At 46.4% G+C, this 23921-nt stretch overlaps 1 protein-coding gene and 1 non-coding gene across 12 annotated transcripts in view; both read right to left on the bottom strand.

The window, feature by feature from the left end:
* Myo18a (myosin XVIIIA) overlaps positions 1–17983 on the bottom strand; it is a 101586-nt gene extending 83603 nt beyond the window's left edge. For 10 of the 11 annotated variants that reach the window (XM_023719883.1, XM_023719884.1, XM_004635388.2 and 7 more), the window contains exons 1-2: positions 17876–17983; positions 5032–6111 (exon numbers count right to left, since the gene is read on the bottom strand). In XM_023719883.1, the coding sequence (XP_023575651.1) occupies positions 5032–6030 (999 nt within the window). In that variant the 5' untranslated portion in view covers positions 6031–6111; positions 17876–17983. The remainder of the gene's footprint in view (positions 1–5031; positions 6112–17875) is intronic. The other variant, XM_023719870.1, reaches the window with a different exon arrangement.
* LOC111817861 lies at positions 12690–12796 on the bottom strand. The gene has a single exon (XR_002821964.1). It is a non-coding gene; the product is annotated as a U6 spliceosomal RNA (small nuclear RNA).
* Positions 17984–23921: the final 5938 nt, after the last annotated feature.

Raw genomic sequence — 23921 nt, 5'->3', positions numbered from 1 at the left:
CTCTCTCTCTGTCAAATAAATAAAAAAAAAAAATTTAAAAAAAAAAAAAGCATCTGGGGTCCCCATTTGACAAAAACCCTTACCAAGAGCAAGGTCAGAGAACACCAGAGAGCTGCAAACCGGACGACTTCACAGACCACACAGGGGGAGTAGTACTATTCTTCCTAAGCACTTTACCAGCTGCCAGTGACCCAATCATAAATGACCTTGCCTGCTCCATAAACATGCTTATTTTATTAAAACCTTCAAAGTGCAGCACACAGAGTAAAAAGAGTAAGGCTTCTTTGAGCCTCCAATTCTATCCTTCTTAGCTAATTCACCAGGAGTTAGCTGGGCCTGTGTCCTTTTCCAATTTAACCTGTTCAAACTCTGGGAGGAGAGAATACGTTCATTTTATGGTGATCAAGGGTCACCCATAATAGGAGGCCTTTCCTGATTGCTGTCTCTTCTACAGGACAGAACCGGCTGCTTCTTTCTCCCTGCTTCATGCCCCTCTACAGACTTCTGTGACAGCAGCTTCACTACCTGGCTCCCCCAAGGAAAGATCTTATTTTATTTTATTTATTTCACTCCCCACTGTCCAGCACAGTAGCTGGTCCTTAAGTTGATTCCAGCATTTATTGAGGGAATGAGTACACAGAGGCTCAGGATGATCTGGTAATTTTATGAAAACCCAACCCCTGGGTATTGGGTGACTGGGTCCCAAGCCCATGGTCTTTTCACTGTTACCTGCCCCTTCCAGATTTCCCCCAGTGGGGAAATAGTTTAAATAGAAGTGACAGGCTTTTAAGGAACCTGACAGCCCTAAAGTCTTTGACTGCAAACCCCAGGGTCCAGCAAGACACTAGGTTTCGCTTGGAGGGAGTTTGACTTTCTTTTAATACCCCCTAGCCAGTTGTGGTGGTGTACACCTATTAGACAAGCACTCGGGAGGCTGAGGCAGGAGTGTCATCATAGATTCAAGGCCAATCTAGGCTACATAGTAAGTTCAAGGCCAGCCTGAACTATATAGTGAGGCCCTGTCTCAAAAGAAAAAAAGACAAGAAAATCCTTTGTCCCCTCCTACCACGTCCTCAAGAGCAGGGAAGCAGTGCTTTCCGTGGAGAAGACCCATATAGGCCAGCTCCTCTGGCTCTTCATCTTAGTGGACAACCACATTTGCCCAGGGCTTCCTGGGCAGGCAGGCTTTTCTAAATCCATCCGAAGCATCCTCCATGCCCAGACAATATTATTTGTCCCCTAAGGTGGTCCGCTGAGCATACAAATGGAAGGAGCTGCCTCCTCTCAGGATCCTTGGCCTAGCCCAGCCTCTAGATCTTCTCTGTAGGCTTTGACTTTCCCACCCAGACTCATAGAACTGGAGGATCTGGCTTGCCTTTAAGATCTCGAGCTCCACCAATACTTCCTCTTAACCTAACCAGACTCAGGAAACACCTGGCATCTAAGAAAACCGGAGCATCTTTCCCTCCAGCTATAGGTTACACTTGACCTCTCGTCACCCTCAGGGCTCACATCAGTCAGTCACCAAGACTGGGCACCCACCTCTGGCCAGCCACCCTGCTTCTATCCAGGTGGAGCCCACTGTCACTCCACTAGGACTATCCCCAAGAGTTTCACCGAGACTCTTCCCACTGCAACCCCAGCTCTGCCCCCACGGATTCTGCTGAAGTCACCAGATTCTCTAAATTCTTCCTGTTATGCCTTGGTGAAATGTCCTCGTGGCCCTGGGGTTAAAGTTCATATTCTCAGTGTGGCTCACAGGGCCTAGGTGACCTGGCCTCTGCTTCCTTCTCCTGCTGCTTTTCTCAGCATTCGTTCCCCTTACATTATTATCCCCTCATTGTGTGAAAATGCTACTAAAATGTGCCATTTCTCTCCAACTCCCAGACCTACACATGAGTATAACCATAGTTTCTCCCTTCCTCTTTCCTCCCATTACTCCTCCTTTTGAGGATCCAAGACTATACTTGAAGCCCTTCTTCTGTGCTCTCCAGTACCCTGTACTGGCCCCGGTCACTAAGCTGTTCTAATAGCACTGTCATGGTCTTTTACTACACTATGCATCTTGGGGCTGGGGCAATGTGCACTTCACTGTTGGACCCTGGAACCTAGTACATAGTAAGTGCCAACAAATGTTTATTTAATGGGTAGGTGGATGGAAGAATGAATGGCAGAAGAACAAGTTGTTTCTCTCAGGACTGCTGATTGATTTCCATCAGGTCCTAAGTTTATCCTACCTCTAAGGCTGACCTCTGCTCTACATGGAACCTCATCTAGCAACTATAGGGACATACAAAGAGGTGTGAACAAGCATCCTGTGTATACCATATGAGAGGGAAAACCGAGAGGTGCCTCTTACGGCAGAATTCATAATAGGCCATGGAGAAGAGCCACAGAGCCTGGGCCCCCATCTGTGTGCAGGAGAGAACAGATGGCCAGTTAGCTTCCCTCAGAACTCTCTAGGGAGACAGGCAGCATGTGGTCACAGTTGATAGATGGCCTGACTGGTGGGGTGGCCAAAGGGAGCTGTCCCATGGGGCTATTCTTGTCAGAGTACCCCACCCAGGAGCTAGAGGAGGTGGGAAGACTGTTCTTGGCATGGGCCTGGTATTAAAACTGATGCCAAGAAAGGAGCAGGAGTTGAGTGGGAGGAAGAAGAGGAGATAAAGTCTGAGGGCTGCAGGAAAGGCTGTAACAGCTCACTTACCACCACCACCACCACCAGATTCGAGGCTCTGACCAAGGAATCTGGAAATGCTGGGCTCACCATGCTCCTCTCTGCTTATGGCGTAAGTCCCCACCACTACCCACCTGGGAAAAGGTATAGGGCTTCTCTTAGCCTGATGTGTCACATGCTACCAGATTACTCCTAGAGGCACACAGGATGTAGTTTTATACTGTGTTCCCTGACAAATCCTCCAGGCTAAGGCCTGTGGGGGGAAATCCTCTAGGTACCACCTAGGCTTGCTCCATGGGGACTAGAACAAGCCAAAATTTCAGGGATATCAGCTGTAACCTCCAAAGCTAAACTACCCACTCGCCAGGGGATGGGATAGCAGCAGCTAGTTGGGAAAGCAAAGTGGCTAGGAAATGTGAGATGCCAGGAGGATCCCTATGCTATAAAGAGAAAACTACATGACATCTAAGACGCTAGGGCTCAGATACACAGAACCTTAATAGTTCAATAGGGAACTGAAAACAGTGTCCTGGGGGATTCATACTTTAGGGAAAACATTCTATCTATTAAAAGCAACGTTTGCCTAGGAGAAGTTAGACAGACATGGCCACATATTATGACTTTTGGCTCTGAGATAAGGTCCCTCTCTTTTTTGTCCCTTTCTAAGCTGCGAATCCCTGAGTACATGCCAGCTAGGTGGCTAACAGACAGTAGGTGCTTAATGTGTATGTCTGGCATGAACGAGTCTAGGTCCTTCTTGGATTCTACCCAGGCTCCCTCATGCTCACTATTCCTCCTGGTCATAAAGCTGCAAAAGCCGGCTAGCCCCAAGGTAAAGGAAGGCCTGGAACCCAAGTCCATAACATCCTGCCAGAGTTTGACCCCTCCAGGCTCAATATTCTTGTAGGTTGAGCAGCCAGTCATCCTGAGTATCTATTTCCTGTCCCTAGGAAACAGCTGAAAGCCAGACTCTGCTTGCTTCCTTAGCACTTCCTCCCTTTCTGACTTTGATACATCTGGCTCATCATTTAGTGCTGAAAGGTCCCAGTCAGGCTGTGCACTGGTGCAGAGCCCAGATCGCACAGTCCTAAAACTCACAGCTGGAAGGAAGAATGGCCAGAGGTCAACACGTTTTTCTTATGCTGTCACTAGGTAGGACATTCCCAACTATGTCCCCTCCTCTCAAAAGACCCCTGGGGCTAGAGGTCTTGATTCAGCATATAGAAGTCTTTAGAACACCATATGTGTTCTAAATCTCTCCTACTGAGGTTTTGTGTGGGCAGAATCACAGCTGGGGTGTTAGGGATAGCCAGGACATACCCCGTAGATTTGATCTCTGTTGCTTTCCCAGAGCCATGTTTTTTTTTTTTTCTTAGAGGCTAATGGTTTTTATAAATCAGACCCAGTCACTTTTCTCCTTCAAACCTTGGTTTTTTTTTTCCTGTATTTTAGGGAAAAGCCCACAGGATGCTCCGGGTCTCACTACTAGATCGGACTTGTAGTGATTCTCCTGTTTACAACCTCCCAAGTGCTGGGATTACAGGCAGGCGCCACCATGCCCAGTATCGATCGGCATCTCAGTGTGCTCTGGGGGCGGGGCCAGCACAGCAGGCCCAGATAGAACCTGCTTGCAGGTGCTTTAATCCGCTGGGCTATTTGGTCGGCCCTCAAAACTTTCAATGGTCCCATTTTACTGGGATAAAATACAAACTCCAGTCATGATTCACAAGATCCTCCAAGATAGCCTGTGCTATCTCTGAAACTTCATCTGGTGTTCACCACTTCACTCACTTAGGGACAAGAGGAAACCCTGGAGGAGGGCATCTCCCCCAACACCATAACCACAGTGGCTCTACACCCAATAGGGTCTATGACTGCTCTAACTTGAAATCATGCCTTTTTTCAACTCTTGAGATCCAAACAACATGGAAATCCTATATTTTAGTGTCCATATTGTCTGTCATGCCTAAAAATGATACATTAGCCTACATGCCCAATTTAGGGCTCAGATAATATGATGTCCAAATCCCTAACCATCTTTGTATTATGAAGTTAAACATTTTCACACCACTTACCCACCAACATCAAACCATCCCTGAGGGCTCCAGGGATACAGCTAAAGTTCAGGCTGAACTTGGTCAGAGTCAAAGGTGTGTCTCCTTTAAAGAACATCTGATGTGCCCCCCCCCAAAGTTGTTACTTACTACAGGCCTAGGAAGTGGCAAGGCTTCCCCTCTTTAAGATTGCTAGGCTCTAACCACAGCTCTTGGGGACTCCCAGTCACCCGCTTAAGTATAATAGCAGAAGATGCCCATGATCCCCATTCACCCCTGGTAACTCCAGGAAGCACTCACATCAGCTGGCTCCCTGCGGTGTCCCTCACAGCTCCGCAGCCAACTCCGGCTCAGCTCACTGAGCTCTGGGATGGGCTGTACCTTGAGCCACACACTGTCTCCAGACTGCCGGATCATCTCTACAATCTCATCCCTGGATTTGTTTTCCACATTGTGCCTATTAATCTCCACCAGTCGATCTCCTGGCACTAGCCCCAGGGCCAGGTCCTTTGTGCCTGCACCAGGCTCAGCAAAGTGAACTACCCGCCGATAGGCTTGGCCTTCAGGTCCCCGATCCAGCATGGTTGTGCGCCGAAGGGAGAAGCCAAAGTCTCCAGTGGGCCTTCGTTGCAGCTCGAGCTCCCGGGGGGCAGGAGGTGGTGGTGGGACTACTGGGGGAAGGCGTAAGTCAGCTGGGAACCTTTTAGTCACCAGCTCGGGGACTCGAGATCGGGGCCCTGGTCGAGGGAAGCCTGAGCCAGGGTGCTGTGTCAGCTGTCCGTCTAGAGTCCTCACCTCCACCTGTGGGGATGGGGCAGCGGAGTGCTCTGAGGGGGTTGAGGTTTCTGAGGCACTCTCATCCCGGCTACGCTGGGAGAAGGAAAAGCGCTTGACAATCATCTGTGAGTTCTGCTTGGCCAACGAACCAAACTTGGCTGCCCGTTGCAGCACAGAGCCCCGGAAGCTGCCTTCCTCTCCCTTGAGGTCATCACTTGAGCTGGCTGTGCTTAGGTGGCCTGAGTCCAGGATAATGCTGCCCCGATTGCTGTCGGAGTCAATATCAGTCAGGTGCAGGTCAGAGCCACTGGCCACCTTGATGGGGATGGGGTTGGAGATTTCCAGGCGTGTCTTGGACTCACGTTTGGAGGAGCGGTTTAAGTTGAAGAAGCCACGGCGTAAGCTCATCTCCTCCAGGCTCCTCAGCTCTGCTGCTGACATTCGCTCCTTCTTCTCCTTTTTCTCCTTCTTCTCCTTCCGCCCACCATCTTTGTCCTTATCTTTCTTCATTAGGTTAAACATGGTGCAGATGCTGTTTCTAGGGGTGGCACCCCCAGGAGATTATGGGTGCTTAGCACGGGGCCTTTGGATCCCACCTTGCTGCTGCAAACAGAACCACAGAGAGAGATTATTCCAGCAGATCCTCTTCCCCTGTCTTCATTCGAAACATAACCGACTAATAAACCAGTCACCCCTCACTGAGTGCTAGTTATGTACCAGGCACTATGCTTTACACATATTTATCTAGTTAATTTACTCCTTTAAACCAAGGCTTAGGTATGCCTGGAGAGGCCTGACCTGTTGGCAAGAGGAAGCATCAAGCCATCCTGGAACCCAACTTGAGATTCAAATACAAGCGGCAAAGAGGGCTGGCGAGATAGCTCAGTAGACTAAGTTCCTATTTAGGCAAGCACAGGGACTGAGGTTTGATCCTTAGCACCACATGCCGTGCCAGTCTGTCCCTGGGCATGCTGAGCCAGCCACTGACACCGCACATGGTGGTGCATGCCTGTAATCCCAGTGCTGGGGAGGCTGAAAATAGGAGGATCACTACAAGTCCAAACTGTGTAATGGGACCCTGTACCAAATACATTGAAAAAAAAAAAGCAAAGAGAAGAGAGACTGCCCTGTCACCTTCCCACAGCTGAGTCCACTTAAGGATTGCTTCTTACACTAGTCGGCTTCTCCCTCCACCTGCCATCCCTGGAGCAGCAAGCAGCCTTATCTACTGCTTTACTGAAGACCTTGGAGGATCCAGCATTTATGTACTGGTTTTCCCTTGCCAGGTCTGGTATTGGACACTTCATTACACACTATCCTATTCAACCTTCACAGCATTCCTGCTAGATAAGTATCATTATCTTTACAAACAAGAAAAATGGAGCTCAGAAAGTTAAAAGATAAGTTAGGTGTTACGCAGCACATAAGTGAATGTGCTGAGTTTCAATAGCAAATATTCTGCCCTTTCTAGAGCCTGGGTGCCCAAAGTGAAGCAGGGAGGGAAGGAAGGGGAAGTTCCAGAGCAAACAGAGGATAGACAGTGGTGAGGTGGGGGTGGGGTAGGGTCTGCCGCATAAACAGGATCCTGAAAAAATCATATCCTTTTCCCCAGATCAACACCTAAATATAGTCTCAGGAAGAAAGTTATGGCAGCCAGTATGAAAACGCCAGTTCCGGGATGTGTGTACCTAGGGTGCTAACCTACCCTCACTCACACATACTTGGTTAAGGGTAGGACTGGGAATAGAGTTCAGAGTGCTTTTCTCTTTCTAATCAGCAGGAAACATGAATAGGTCATACCATCTAATTAGAAATTAACTGTAGGCTGGGCGTGGTGGCACACGCCTGTAATACAGCACTTGGAAGGCTGAAGGAGGAGGACTGCCTGCAAGTCTGAGGCCAGCCTGGGATACACAGTGAGTTCAAGTCCAGCCTGAACTACACAGTGAAATCCTGCCCCCAAATAAAAACAAAAACAAACACAAACAAAGACATTAACCAGGAAAAGAAAGAAAAAAAATTAACTGTAATATTTTCTCTGTCCATGAAAACTTCCTTGTGTAAATTCCAGATACAGGACCTATAAACTTACACCTTCCAGCAATAGCCTGTTGCCAGGCCCTGAAAAGGCATTTCCTCTCGTTTACCCTACTCTTGCAACCAAGCAGGGCCCTCCAGGATGCCCATTCTACTTAGAGGGCTCCGCAACCCAGGTACAATGCCCAGGAAGGCATTAAGGTCAGGATTTCCAAGGACCCCTGTGCAATGGCTAATTGCTTCCCCTCTCCTCAGAATCCTGACCTTTGTGGTTCTTAGCAGACCAACACATCTTTTTTCTAGAGCTACACTGTCCACTAAAAAATACAAATCAGATATATAATTTAAAATTATATAGTCACATGAAAAACAATGATAAAAAGGAGTAAAAACAGGTACACGCCTATGATTCCAGCAGGAAAGAAGGAAGCAAGAAGACTGCAAGTTTGAGGCCAGCCAGGCAACATGAGACAGCACCTGCCTCAAAGCAAAAACAAACAATTCAAAAAACCCCAAAAAACAAAAACGTGCCTTGCTGGCCCCACCCCCGGGGCATACTGAGCCAGCAACCAAGTCTGGGCATGGTGGCACACGTCTGTAATCCCAGCACTGGGGAGGCTGAAAACAAGAGAATCCCTACAAGTCTGAGCTGCGTAGTGAGATCCTGCACTATATATACAAAATGAAAAAAAGAAATGACAATAATATATTCTATTTAATGCAATATATCCAAAATATTGTCATCTCAACATGTAATTACATAATTCAATTTTCTATAGCAAGTGTTTAAAATTTAGTGTATACTTTCCACTTAGAGCACCTTGCAAATCAGACTACATTTTAAGTATCCAGGGGCCGGGGAAATAGCTACAATAAGTGCTTGCCTGGCAAGTGCAAGGTCCTGAGTTCAATCCCCAGTTCCACAAAAAAAAAAAAAAAAAAAAAAATTAAGTATCCAAAAGCCTCATAGAACTAGTAGCTATCAAACTGAACAGTGCAATCCTTGGGAATTTTTTACTTCTTGAGCACATCCAAAGAGGTATGAACTCTGGCCAGATCACTAGCTCCTTGTAAATGTAGGAAAAAACCTCTTTCCCTCTTTGATTCCAGATTGTACTTGGTAAAACAAAGTTTCCTCTGAAATTGTTGGTTGTAAACGCTCCATAAATAGTCCTTGGGAATTGAAGACAGGAAATCTAAAATCCAAAAGGTTTGCATAGCTAGGGGTAGTTTTGGCCAGCTAGGTCTCCACTGAGTTGGAATGAGAGAGTGCTTGACAGCCAGTATCCTTTTTGACAAGGGGAGTCTCTCTTCTGCATTTTCAGGAAACGTGGTACGAAGAGAACAGATCATATACCAGGTCATGGGATCGTTGGCAGGTTACTACCTATACCATCTTAAAGGTCTGGTTTAGAAGATGGCTCCAGGGATAATTATCAGGGAAAATGGGGAGGGGAGCCTTGAGGAGTTAGAGGGAACAAGCAAGAATATGGCAGCTTTAGGCCAACCACTGAGAACCCAATGGCTTACTGTGCTGTTCCACTAAGACGCCTAATTTTCATTTTGCAATCCTTACCCAATCATGACTATTTGCTGGAGATTAGATAGCTGAGCAATATTAATGGAAAACACCTCCCAGAATTCTAGAATATTTGAGCTAGAAAATCTCTTAGAAAAAATTTACATAAATTGTTGTCTTAACAAAACCTTGTCTCTTGGGCCAGGGAGATAGCTCAGTGACTAAGCGTCTGCTTAGGCAAGCTCAGGGACCAGGGTTCGATCCATAGCAGCACATGCCACCCCTAAAAACAGCTGCACAACCCACTGAGCTGGCCACCAAATCCAGGCAAGGTGGTGCAGGCCTGCAATCCCAGCACTGGGGAAGCTGAAAACAGGAAGATCACTACGAATCCAAGCTGTATAGTGAGACCCTGTACCAAATACATAAATTAAAAAAAAAAAAAAAAAAGTTAGGCCGGCCAAATAGCTCACCGGATTAAAGCTCCTGCAAGTAGGTGCAGGGGCCCAGGGTTCTATCCCCAGGCCTGCTGTGCCGCCCTGGTCCCCGGGGTACACTGAGATGGCAATAGAGACTGGGCATGGTGATGTGCGCCTGTAATCCCAGCACTTGGGAGGCTGTAAACAGACAGATCACAACAAGTCTGATCTACACAGTGAGACCCTGAACACCCTGTACACACTGTCCTAAAATTAAATAAATAAATAAATAAATAAATAAATATCTTTTTTTAAAAAAGCTTATCCCTCATTGTTGCTCTAGTAAGCAGGAACAACAATTACAGCAGCAGCACAGGGAATGGTACTCGCTGGAAATTTTAGGCAATCAGGTATCCAGCCCTGGGTCTGCCAACAGGGACCTCACCTGTCATTTTGCTCAACACTGAAGTAGATGATCTAGGCCTCTTCTAGCTCTAAAATTCCAACTATCTATGCTCTCACAAACACAGGTAAGTTATTAACTTTTGATCAGAAGTGTCCTTCTCATCACAACCCTGGGGCCTTCAGAGACCAAGCAGTGTTGCTCTTCTCTTACCATTCCTGTCCTGTTACTGTTATTCGTACAGTTTACAAGACACCCCTTCCCTCTACCATTCCCGTCCCACCAGGTCTATATGATGCCTCTTCGCCCCCTTCCCTGTGGGGCCAGATCTGCAAAGCAGATGCAGCTGCAGCTTCTTCTAGGCTTTTCAACCCTCAATTAACTAGAGATGGGCTCCATCACCTTTGTGTAGACCTTGAACCTGCCAACATCTCCTGTCCTCAGATCCAAAGTCTGAAACCACCACCTCCCCAGTCTCCATTCCAGGCTGCAGTTCCCTCCACCTTCCCTTCCTCTCTTACTCTTCACTCCAGTGAAAGTAGCCTTTAGACTTTCTGACCTCTTCCTCTGCTTTTCTTTCCTCCTGCTATTCCAGGAAGCCTTTCCTAATTGTAAGCAAAGGAAAAGCATGTAAGTAAATTATGATATGTTTTTAAATTATTTTGAACATCCTATCTTTAAAGCTAAACAAAGCACCATCTGTCAACTCAGCTAGTTTATCTCTTCAGGACAGAGGGCATCTTGAAGGCACGACCATTCAACTGAACTATGCATCTGTCTATCCATCCACAAGAACAAATAAACAATTTACAGATTAGGCCATGAAATACCACTTAGCAATAAAATGAAACAACTTGATATACACAACAACAAAAATGAATCCCAAAAACATTATTTCAAACAAGAAGAGACTATAATGACAAAAAGTATATAGTCTTCATTATTCTAGCATAATTCTATTTCTATGAGGTATGATTCTATTTATATGAAGATCTAGTACACACAAAATTAACCTATAGGGGGCCTGCCCCTTAGCTCTGTTCTTTAAGTGGCTGCTTCAGCAAAGCAGTCAGGCTCAGGTTTCTGTGGTTGGATCCCCACAACTCAAGCCAGCCAAACCTGCCCTGAAGGCATTTGGAGCAAAAAAATAAAATCCAAATTAATCTATGATGAAAAATATCAGGGGTCTCCCTCTTCCTTATGCATTCTCCACTACCCTTGGAGAATGCGTAAGAAAGGCATGAGGGAACTTTCTCGGGTGATGCTGATACAGGTTTGAGTTGACATGTACATTCATTTGCCAACTATCATCAAACAGTATACATAAGATTTGTGCATTTTTTAGTATATTTACTCAAAAGAGAAAAGAACTGTAAATAAATAGTGAACTCTAGTTAATGATATATATGCCAAAGAATGTGGGGTACAGTTTACTGATGGCTACAATGTACTTTGGACCACTTAAATTTGTCAAAAATTTAAGATAGCTTCATAGATGGATCAAGGCATTGAAATGTGATAAAGCCAGGACAGGAAAATAATTGTTAAAGCTGTTAGGTAGAAATATTGGCTGTAAAATTCTTTAATGCCTCTGAATGTTTGAAGAACTTTTCTTATTTTTTAAATTTTATGTATTTGGTACACAGTCTCACTACACAGCTCAGACTCGCAGTTCAAACTCATAGTGATCCCCCTGTCTCAGCCTCCTCAGTGCTGGGCTTGCAGGCATGCGCCACCACGCCCACCTTTTCTTGGTGGCAGGCTCAGCGCACCTTGGGTGGGGCCGGCACAGCATGTGGTACCAGAGACAGAACTCAAGTTCTTGTGCTTGCCAGGCAGGCACTTAGACCACCAAGCTATCTCCATGGCCCCAAAATTAATTTTTTTTTTCAGTACCGGGACTCAAACTCATGATCTTGCCCTACATAGACAGGTGCTTATGCCACTGTGCCATCTTCTTGGCCCCTGTTTGCAGAACTTTTACGATAAAATGTCAAGAAAAAATATGTAACTACCAAGCATCTACCATATGCAAGGGACGTAAAGGTAAGTAAGTGTAGTGAAAGAGCTCAGGCTTTGAATGTCACAAACTTGGAAACAAATCTGAATACCAATGCTACACAGTCTCATATGTTGGTGAGCAATTCACTGAAAGACACAGCATGCCTCCATTTTTCCATCTGTAAAATGGAGATGATAAGAGTACTTACCACATAAGGAATGAGAATTAAATGAAGAAAAAAAAAATATATATATATATGCCTTTGTTAACAATTCCTAGTAGGCTCATGGTAGGCTCTCAAGAAGAGTAACTGACAATAGCAAGACATATTCTCTGTCGCCTAAATTAGAAGGTGAGAATGGCAGAAAAGAAAGCACACGGAAGACCATCAACACAAGTTTCACGAAAATAAGTCCAGACTTTCGTATATGGCAAGTAAACCCAGAGCAGTAAAGCCAATTCAGTAAGCACATAGCCAAACTGGATTATACTGGTTTGAGTCCAAAGCCCCCTACATTATTGCTGAGGGTATATCCTGCCAATGCATAGATCTGGTCATACAAATGGCTATTAAACACACACAGGTGTTCAGCCTCAGCAATATTCACAGACAATGGGAATTAAGCATAAATTGTCCTTCACTCAGCCGTTTAGTAAAAACCTTCAAGATGGATATCATCAATCAATTAGGGAATGGGGAGCAGGGACTCATACGTTGATGAGACTAAAAACTACCACATGTTTTTCATTTGTTTGCTTGTTTGTTTTTTAGTAGCAGGAAGGCCAGGTGGTCATTACTACAAAAAGAAGGAACATTTCAAGTATTTGCATGCCATCCCTCCACAGGGGCCATGCTAATCTGCCCTATGCCATTCCAATTTTAGTATATGTGCCCCTAAATCAAGCAGTGGAGTAATCTTTTAGAGGGCAAGTTGGTAATGCCTATGAAAATATTTTGTACATGTTCTTTGATTAGGCAATTCCATTTATATGTCCTATATCATGTATTTATCCAGTAAATAAAGCTCACCTTTGTAGCACCATTTATAATAACAAACATATAAAGATGAGTGTGAATTACTAGGGAAACAGCCTACAGGACAATAGGCAGTTATTAGAAAGAATGAGGGAGATTTATACATCATGACCTGGAAAATTCATACCATGTTATAATTGAAAAAGAGTAAGTTAAAGGATAGCATATAAAATTGCTAAAGTTTTAGACTGTGTCTGAATATACACATGTACCTTACTCATAACATTTGCATATCCATAGAAAAATCTTTGCTCTGGGGAGGAGATTGAGATTTTAGAAAGTCAAACTAGATTTTTCATTTATCTAGATGATTTTCATTTTTTACAATGAGACTATGCAGCTGTTAGGTGTGTTATCTGAGTAGTGGGATTATTGCAATTTTTCATCTCTTTTTCTACATGCTCTTTATTTCCCAGAGGGGGAAAAAACCTTAATATTTATATTAAATGATATGTTAATGTAACATTTTAAACTATAATTATATAATGCATTCTATAAGTTTTTAAAATAGTCCAAAAAGCAACATTACAAAAATTTATCTAAGCAGACAAGTGGACACAGGCCTAAAGTCTGAGCACATTGGGAGGCTGAGGCAGGAAGATAGTAAATTTGAGCTCATTCTGAGCAATTTTGCAAAACCCTGTTTCAAAATAGGTGTAACTCAATGTGAAGGCCCTGGGTTAATCCCCAGTACCAAAACCAAACGTCTATTTGGTTAACTCTGGGGAGTAAGGGGACTACAGGAAACACTTCCTAATGATTCAATTTTCCAGCACATATTGCTACCTTAATTTTAAAAATAGATAGAATAGGAAAGAAAGCAGGAGAAGGGAGAGAGAGAAAGAGAAGAAAGAAAGATTTAACAAAGTAGTAAGCAATCCTTGAGCATTAAAAGTCATAAACAAGGCTTATAAATGTTTGTTGTAATGGTCAGTATGAGGCTTGGGTTGCCTTACTGTCTTGAAAAAGGGACCTGGTTAGGAGACTCACTGTTGTCCCGTGGCTTTAAGTAGGGACAGATTTAAATGGGTCACCCTGCAGCTGGCAAAGCAAAAACCCCAGGAAATGGAAACTACAACATTAGCATCCCAAGACAAGGGCGCCAAGAAGTGGCTGCCGGGTGGATACTTAGGTCAGTCGTGCACCCCCACCCCCAGACCACACTCATAAATAAATACAAAGGAAATAGTTTCCCAAGAGAGCCAGCCTCTCTCCCTTGGCTTCTGACCTCTCAAAGCAGCAAGTCCCTAGAGCCTGAGGCCCCTCCAGGCCCTCATCAGGGACAGCAAAGCAACCTTGATGGGGTCTCCTAGCACCTGGCCCGAGTGGCGGGGGTGACGGTGGGAGGGTGGGGAAAGGTAGGGGGTGGGTGGCAGGTCGTCGCAGAGTTTGCTCCTGTGGGCCGGTTCCAGTGAGCCGCAGTGAGCTCCGTAGCACCGCGTGACTCACGGCCAGGTCACACGGAACTTATCCGGCTCCAGGTGTGCTCGCTTGCTCTGGCTGCACACTTCTCACATGACACCAACGGGGCCGCCCGCCGCAGCGCTGGGAGTCCGGCAACCCTCTGCATTTCCCCGGAGGCCCGGTGGAAGACAACCGCAGCCACAGCCCAAGGCGCCTCCCGCTACAGATCTGTCTCTCCTGGAACTCTGCAGGCTGCAGTCCCAGGAGGATGAGAACGGGAGAATGCTCTCAGCCCTGTGGAACCCTGTGGTTCTTCCAGAAGCAGCTTCAGCCCCAAGTGGGGCCAGCCCGCAACCTAACTGTACCACAGCTGCCCAGGCCATTTGCCCCCCTGTGTGTGACCTTGAGCAAGTCTCCCTTCTGAAGTCTCTGCTATATCAACTATAAATCTCTAAGGCCCCAAAGAACAAGCCTGGCCCCAACCCTTTGCAGGAGAGGCATTCAGTCCACCTCACACTGCAGATTTTAATCATGCTCTGCCTCCAATGTGCTGTGCGACCTTGAACCCATCATCCAACAGCTCTGAATACCAGACGATAAGAAAAATAATCCCTTGTAAGTGATGATGAAGTACCTGCAAAGAGAATGGGCCTTACACCCTATAAAATCAATAGTCCAACCATTTAAACTGCCGTTTGAGTTTAAACCGTCAAAAGAATGTGCATAATTTACAAGCCACACAATTTCTCCCTCTACCAACTACAGGAAAGTGAAGGAGGTGGAGCAAGTGGAGGTTGTCCAGGTCTTTGCCCCACCCCTAGCAATCTATTCCTACTTCCCACCAACTCACTCTCTAATTTAGGCTACCTCCAAAAACTGAAAAAACTGGGAGTAAAAAGGAAAGGAACTGGTGCTGCAGTGGGATGTAGGGTGCAGATCTTAAAGGACCCCAGAGCCTAGCCCAAAGCAGAACTTAAAATCTCCCCAGGGAGCCCCTATCCTGAGTCTTGAAGCAATCAACCTGTCAATCACAGTACACACTGGTCCTACAAAATCATTAAACTGAACCAGGCCCCAGCCCCTCAGCTTTACCCATCACACCCAGAACAGGTCTGGGGTCCCATGCCACCACCATCTTACAAGGATGCTCTGGTTCCTGTCTATGGCATCCACTCCAGTGAAACCTCTGAAACAGCTCTGTTGCCCTGGAGACCTATGACACATGAAGTCTGGGTCAAGTTTCCCATGTCCCAAGAATTCCCTGCTCCACCCATTAGGAAGGGATCTCCCTTTCACAGTTCTACCCCATGTAGTCTAGGTTTAAGTATCTACCTCTGAGGACTCGAGAGTCTCCAGGCCCCACTTCTGAAAACATGCCACCCTCTCCCCCATGAGCAGCCTCAAGCAGGGTCAATGAAGCAGGTTCCAGGTAACAGGCTGGAGTGGGGTTAAAAGAAATCAGGGGTCAGGAAGGACATGATCCACTTGAGGGCTTCTAAGGAGATCCTGGGGCAAGGGAGGAAGCCCTTAGATACATATCCTGGCAGCTGAGCCAGGCCAGGGGAGATTAAACAAACTAGATACCCAGAGCTGCCAGGTACCTGGTCATTAACTGTCCAAAGTTCAAAGCTCCCAAAGGAAATGACCATCAGCCTATGACCCCTTCCACTCTCACCCTCCACCCCTTCTCATTCTCCTAATTCACAAAATAGAATAGCTCACCCCAAAGCCATTGTCTTCCTGGAACTGAGACCCCATTCTCAGTGTCTTCAATCCCAAATGGACAAGTACACCTCCACCCAAGGCTATATATAAACAGGCAATTCATGTCCAGCAAGCAAGAGGATGTTTCCTGGAAAGCCTCATCACAAAAGGACAGAGGGGAAGCTGAGGAGAGGGCAGACCTTTGACAAAGAGCCAGCAAGTCTTGTCAGGAAGCCAGAGACCTCAGGAGAGCAACTTTCAACATCTCCAAATAGAAAGTAGCCCCAAAACAGAAAGGTTGAGGAACATTAGGCCAGATTCATTGTCATGACAAGATACCAACGTGCTCAAGAAAAGGGCTCCATATCTAGCAAGGATAAGGCAAAGCAGCTTGATTCAATGTCCTTTAGATTGAGTGTTTCTGCAAGGTGACCTTGCCCTTGGTCAATGGAGTGACTGACCCTCCCAACACAGCTGCAGTGCATAGACACATGCTTTCTACAGTGCTCTTGTCATCAGGGCACTTACAGGGCTACCTCAGCCACAGATATGCCAGGGACACCAAGAGACGAGACCCAAACCAGCCCAAGTCACTGGCAACATGAAAGGGGTAGGAACTCAATTCTGTCATTTTGGGGGACCATTTGAGAACAAAGTCTTAGCTAGAGAGTTCCTCAAGAAGCTGCGTCTCTGCCCTCCTGAAACACAAACTATCAGGCCACCACCAAACACATGCCCTGATGGCCAAGTTACCAGGCAAAATGATTTCCAACTAAAAAACAAACTATTTGTCTTCCTCCTCATCTCTGTCTCATTTTGGCAGCAGTCTTTCCAACTAATCAGCAAGATACATGTGCATTGGAACAGGGCAACACCCTCATCTCCACCCCCAAAACAAAGCCCCGGTATATGGTGTGTCCCTGCAGGCCTTATCTCAGGCAAGAGCATAACCCACTCCCTGCCAGGCGTGGTACCAAGCTGTGTGCTCCCCTGGCACCGAGAGGGGTGGGAGCAGCTGACCCTACCACTTCCCTTTCCATTGGCGAAACAACTGGCATGACAGGTTAGCAGGGCGGGGCATTGGATCGGTCTCTCCCAGAAGCCTAGGGCAGGCAGTCCGACCTTCCCACACACACCCCCCCCCCTGCAGGGAAAGGTGAGGGGAACAGCCAGGCGCAGGGGACGGCCTGCATTCCTTAATAATCCCCCAAGCCTGCGTTCGCCTACCCTCCATCTTCCGTCCCATGGGGAGGGGGCCCGGGAAGCGGGATCTCCATTGTTTTGCCAGCTGTGTAGCAGCTGCTCCTTTGAGAGGAGCTCGCTGTCTGCCTGGCAGTGAAAGGGTGAAGGCCGCTAGGAGGGATAAAGGGCTCTGTGGAGGTGCTCGCCTTCCCCGCCGCCTTCTTCAGCGGCTCTCGCTCGCTCCATCTGGGGGGCCCGGGCCTGGCCCCGGGTAGCCCCCCAGCCCCAAGGCTGCAGCCTCCATTCCGCAGCTCAGGGCCAGCTGGGGTCCTCCGAGCCCAGAATATCCCCCGCCGAAGGCCACCCTGTCCTGCCTCCGGCGCCCCTCAGGCTGGCCACAGAGACCCGGTGCTTTCGCTCCCCGCCCCTCTGATTCCCCAAACCCCCGCTGTCGAGCCCTGAGGCGCCGCAAGGGACGGGAGCCCGGAGTCCGGGCCGCCGTTTCCAGGGTACAAGGGAGGAAGAGGCGCCGGCGGCCCCGCCGCTCGCTCGGCCCGCCGACCAGCCGCAGCGCGCCCCGCCGCCCGCTCGGCCCGGCCCAGCCCGGCCCGGCCCGACCCGACCCGCCACCGAGTGGCCGCCCGCGCCGCCCCTTACTCACCGGCCGCCGGAGCCCGCCCGGCAGGCAACAGGAGCCGAGACGCGGCATCTAGCAGCCCCGGCCCGGTCGGGGCTGGAGCGCAGCACGGCGCAGCGCAGCGCAGCGCCGCCCCCCGCGACCGCGCGAGCCGAGCCGAGCCGAAAGGGAGCTCCCTGCTGGCGGCTACGGGGATAAACGCCGGCCGGCCAGACAGAGCCGGGAGCACCGACAGGCGTGGGCCACGCGGGCGCGCGGCGCTGCCGGGGGAAACTGTGCGCGGTGGCTCCTTGTCCCAGGGTCCGGAGGCCTCGTTCAGAGCTCCTGCCCACACTGGCCACTGACGGCTGCTGGGCATGCCAGAAAGACGCTGAGTGAAACTGCCTGGGGCAAACACCAGGGTCATGCTGAATGTGGAGAAGTTCTGTCCAATACAGCATTGGACTCTCCTGCTTGGGCTCAGGGTAGCGCTGTCCGGAAAGAGCAATTGAGTTTTGATGGCCATCTCTTCCCAGAGTGGTTCTGCGGAGGCACATACATGGCCCTAGCCCAGTCCAGAGCAAATACTGCCTGACATGGTTAAGGTAGCAGTATCAAAATGCACAACCCATTTTGGGGCCGAAACAGACTTCCAAATGCTTGATCTGACAGAGCCCTTACGGCTTTAAGAGGCTTGCCTCGCATGCTCAAGGCTTGGGTTCTATCCTGGGGTACGTGCGCGCGCGGTGGGGGTGGGGGCTGCGTGGGGGGGCTGCACTGCCAATCCAAAATACCCACAACTCCAAATGCTGGCAAGAACGTAGGGCAAAAGGAACTCCTACTCATTGCTGGTGGGAGTGCAAAAGAGCACAGCTACTTTGAAAGACAGTTTTGTACAAAACTGAAATCTAACCACACAATACAGCAGTCCCACTCTGTTTCCCAAAATAATTGAGTATTTATGTCCACAGCTCTCTACTTGACATTCAGTTTTGCTACAACCCTAAATTTTGCTTTTAAATAATTTTTTTTTCCTTTTTTTTTTTTTTTTGCAGAACTGGGGATTGAACTCAGGACCCTGCGCTTGCCAGGCAAGTGCTTATTCTATTGAGCCATCTCTCCGGCCCCTTAAATAATTTTTAATTAAATGAGTTAATACATAAAAAGAAAGAGTACCCAACATACAGCATATTAGCTTTATCTTTCCCAACTCACAGCTGTGGAAATAAAACACCAAAAGGCTGTGACTTTCACACAGACTGTAACAGACTTAGGATTCAAAGCAAGACCCCTAAGACTCCAAAGCCCATAAAGTATTCTTTCCCTCACACCATGGCAATGAAATGAAGATGTGTATAAACAACTCTATTTATTTATTTATTTATTTATTTATTGTATTTGGTTGTTACAGGGTATAACTATGCAGCTCGGACTCATGGTGATCCTCCTGTTTTCAGCCTCCCCAGCACTGGGATGACAGGCATAGGCCGCAACGTCTGAACTCTGTAGCCAGCTCAGGGGCTGGCGTGGCATGTGGTGCTGGGGATGGAACCACAGTCCCTAAGCTTACCCAAGCAGGTACGTTAGTCCGCTGAGCCATCTCGCCAGCCCCAACTCTCTTATTTGTATGTACACATCTATGGTACTTTCAGGGTAGCACGTGGTGTTTCCAAGAGCTCCTCTTTCCTGAGCCACAAATGAGTTTCAGAAACCAGGCAAGACTGAAACCTCAGGGCAACTCTCATACTGATATAGTGACTGTCTCCTGGTTGCTTGATTCTGGCTTTATACTTCCCAAAGGAAGTATATTTTCACATTAAAGTGAAAACAAGGGCTGGAGATGTAGCTCAGTGGTACAGCACTAGCTCAACATACACGGAGCTTGGATTCTGTCTGCAGCACTGAGAACAAAATGAAAAACAAAGTACCTCTTTCCCCCTCACAGAAAAATTCCAGGATAATGTCCATATAAAATAGCCCAGGTGAGTTGAGCATGGTGGCACATGCCTGTAATTCCAGCACTCAGGAGGCTGGGGCAGGAGGATCACCTAGAATTCAAGGCCAACTTACACTACGAGCAAGAGCCTGTCTTAAAAAAAAAAAAAAAATCCCAGCTGGCTATAGAAAGACTAATTTTTCTAAGATTCATAAGGCAATCTGACATTAACTGAGACACCCTCTCAGAAAGAAACATAGTAAATAAAAATCACTTGAGTCAATGGCCCCTAGTATGGATCAGGTGCTGTGCTAAGTATTGTCTCACTTAGTCTTTATATTACCTTAATAAGGAGCTGCTGTTATTGTCCCCATTTTACAGATTAGAAATCAAGTTTAAGAAAGCCAAGCAATTTGCCCAAGGCCACATAGCTAACAAATAGCAGAGCCCAGAGTACTTGCTGCGTGCTGGGTGGGGGTCAATGTGGTGTGCAAAGTACCTGGGCTTTGGGGCCACACAAAGAGTATGCTTGGATGTGGCTTCCAGCATACTCCTTAGCCTCTCTAAACCTCAATTTCCTGACCTATAAAATGGGGATAATAATAGTGCTCACCTCAGTAAACTGTGAGAGGCTGAAATGAGCAAATTCATTCAAAGCAATTAGCCAGGTACTTGAAACACAGTAAGTCATTAACAAATGTTAGTTATTATTAATCTCTCTGAACATCCATTTCCTCATCTGTAAAATGTGGGTTGATAATATACACTGGTAGGTCATAGTTACTATGAGTCTTAAGAGAAAAGGCAACTCTAAAGTATGTAAAATGATACCTGGGTTGTGGTAAACTGCTATACTATGACCCTCCAAAAACAAAGGAAATCAGGCATGGCAGTGCATGCCTGTAATCTGAGCACCCTGTGAGGCTGAGGCAGGAGGATTACAAGTTGGTGCCTGTCTCAAAAGTTAACAAGGGTTGGAAATGTTGCTCAATGCAAAGGCCTTGAGTTCAATCCACAGTACAAAGGGCGGTGGGGATGAAAGCTGGGCTTGTAGTCCTGGTTACTTCAGAGCTCAAGGCAGGAAGATCTTTTGAGCTGAGGAGTTGAAGGCCAGTCTGTGCAAAATAGCAAGACCTTTTCTCAAACCAAACAAAACAAGAATGGGAAATAAGTAAGGCTACACTGAGAGGTAGCCCAGTAGTGGCCTAGCATGAACAAGGGCCTCAGTTTGATCCCTCCATTCATCTGACAGCAGACACATGCATGCATACATACATACATACATACATACGTACATACATACCAGGTCTGCCTTTTTAAAAAGAAGAAAAAAAAAAAAACCCACAGGGGCTAGGGAGATAGCTCAGCTTGCCTGCCTGGCAAGTGCAAGGCCCTGGGTTTCATCCCTAGGAACAAAGAATAAAAAATAAAAAGCCCACAGGATTGCAAATCTGTCAGGTAGCTGGTTTTGTTCAGGACAAAAAAAAAAAGGAAAAGAAAAATAGAGACACATCTTGGTATTCTGTTCCTCAGAATACATTTACCAGCTTATGGTCTTTATTCCTTCACATAGAAACTTGGATTGTGGGCCAAGAATGCTTTCTAGGAAATCAAACACTACTTTCTTAGACTAGATTACTTGCCAAAGATCAGTCCAAAAGAAAAGACCACACTCCTAAAATGACACTTCAAACATTTTTAGTTTGGGGCATTATATACATATAACACAGTAAATAATATAAGAACCCCTCAGACACATAATACACAAGCTCAGTAGTAATCAACTCATAAAGATCTTTCACCTTTCCCTGTGAAGATCCTTTACTGTATTCCCACCCAGTACTTCCTCAGTATAACTTCAAACAACACATCTTTTCATCTGGGTTCTGAAATATTTCAGTGTGTGTCTCTAAAATAAGGATTATTTTTATGATAAGGACTTTTTAAGTTATTATTATTTTTTGAGATAGGGTCTTACTATGTAGTTCGAGCTGGCCTTGAACTCAGTATGTAGCCTGGGCTGGCCTCGAACTCGTGGCAATCCTCCTGCCTTAGCTTCCTAAGTGCTGGGATCACAAGCATGCACCACCATACCCAGCAAGACTTTAAAATAAAACCACAATTCCATTTTTAACAATTCTTCCTTATTTGTTAATAATATTAAAGAATAACAATTATTTCTTAATAATATAGAATATTCAAGTATTCAAGCTCATTTCCATGAGTTTCTAAAACCAATTTGCTTGAATCAAGATCTACACATTGGGGCCGGGGAGATAGCTTGGCGGCATAAGAGCCTCCCTGGCAAGCCCAAAGACCTGGGTTCGATCCCCAGTACCACATGCCATGCCAGCCCCACACTGTGCCGGCCCTGAATCCCAGTGTAGTGGCACAGGCCTACAATCCCAGCACTGGGGAGGCTGAGACAGGAGGATCACTACAGGTATCCAGTTGCAGAGCAAGACCCTGTACCAAATAAATAAATAAATAATCCGTACATTACAATTAATTGGCATGACTTTAAGTATATTTTAATTTAAAGTTTGCCCTTATATCTCTTTCTCCCCAAAAACTTATTTGTGGAACAAACTAGGCTATGTATCTTGTAGATTTTTGTATAATCTAGTTTTTATTTACTGAATCTCTGTGCTGTTATTTAATAACCTAAAAATTGGTGGATTCTCGAGGCTTGTTTACATTGGAGTTTGATTGTTTCAGGGCAACAAAAATTCATTAATTATATAGTCTTCTTTTTGAGGTATACAGTGATTGATTATCTCTGAAATGACAGTTAGCACACTGGAAATTTAATAGATAAATTGATGGCTGTACAAGCATGTGAATGTACTTAATGCCACTGTACATTTTTAATGATTAAGATGGGATTGACTTGCTTAGGTCAATTGTACAGCACTTGCTTGGTATGGCAAGTCCCATGTTCAATTCTCAGAACTACAAAAAGAAAAGTTAAAATGACAAATTCTATATTTTAAATATTTCATCACATGCAAAAAATTTTTAGAGCTTGGCCATTGCATAAAATATAGCCCCTCTTACAAAAACCCTTGAAAACCTCATGTATGTGTGGGCCTTTCTCTGAGTCTAAAGCCTTCCTCCTGCTCTAGACTGCTGCAGCGGGGGGGAGGGGGGGGTCCCTCCTCCTCTTCCTCCTTCTCCTTCTCTTCCTCCTCCTCCTTCTTCTTCCTTTTTTTCTTTTTCTTTTTTTTTTTTTTTAATGTATTTAGTACAGGGTCTACAGGGTCTCACTCCACAGATCAAACTTGTAGTGATCCTGTTTTTCAGCCTCCCAAACTCTGGGATTACAGGTGTGCACCACCACGCCCAGCCCAGTCTCAATCACTGTCTCAGCGCACCTCAGGGGCAGGGCCTGGCACAGCAGGCCCGGGGATCAAACTCCTGGCCCCCACCTCTGCCTAAGCAGGTGCTTTAATCTGCTGAGTTATCTGGCCAGCCCGGGGAGTTCCTTCTTATGCTGCTGTTATGGCATGTATCTAGATGTTCCCTAAAGCTTCATACAGTCATAGGTGGGGTTTTTTGGTGGTGGCTGGATCTATAGAATGTGTGATGCTGAGATTAAGGGTGCCTCATTTGGGGTATGAGTCCTATATTCCCTAAGGGAAGAATACAAGGGACAGAAAGGGGATGCTGCTTCTGTTGTTGTTTCTCTTTTGCTACCTCCTGCCTGCTCTTTGATGTCCCTCTGCCATGTCAGCCTGCCTTGGAGCCAGTGAATTATTATGCACTGAAACCTCTATAAATTGAGCCAAAATAAACCTTTCCTTCTTTAACTTTAGGTGTTGGGTATTTTGTTTTGGCAATGAAAACAGTGACTAAGACAGCCTCCAAAACTTTCCTGACCACTCCCTGATTCTGGCAATCCATAGCCCCCACCACCCGTGAAGCCAGCATCTCAGACTATAGACATTTACAAGAAAGGACATTGAGACTGCCTGGGCAAGTTCTTTTGGAGTCTAAAATCTGGAGTTTGAGCCCTAAGAGCTCCACCAAATAACTTCTTGGTTTCTAGGGCTATAAAATTGGGACAACAAATTCCTACCTCACAAAACTGTTGCAAGGATTAACTGAGGTCAGATAATGGTCAATGTTGTACAAAGAAAGACCTTCTCATTATTT

The sequence above is a fragment of the Octodon degus genome, unplaced genomic scaffold (assembly GCF_000260255.1).
Source record: "Octodon degus isolate 3935 unplaced genomic scaffold, OctDeg1.0 scaffold00072, whole genome shotgun sequence".
Taxonomy (NCBI): Eukaryota; Metazoa; Chordata; class Mammalia; order Rodentia; family Octodontidae; genus Octodon; species Octodon degus.
Note: the sequence above shows the minus strand (reverse complement) of the source record. Positions and strands in the feature narration are given on the sequence as shown.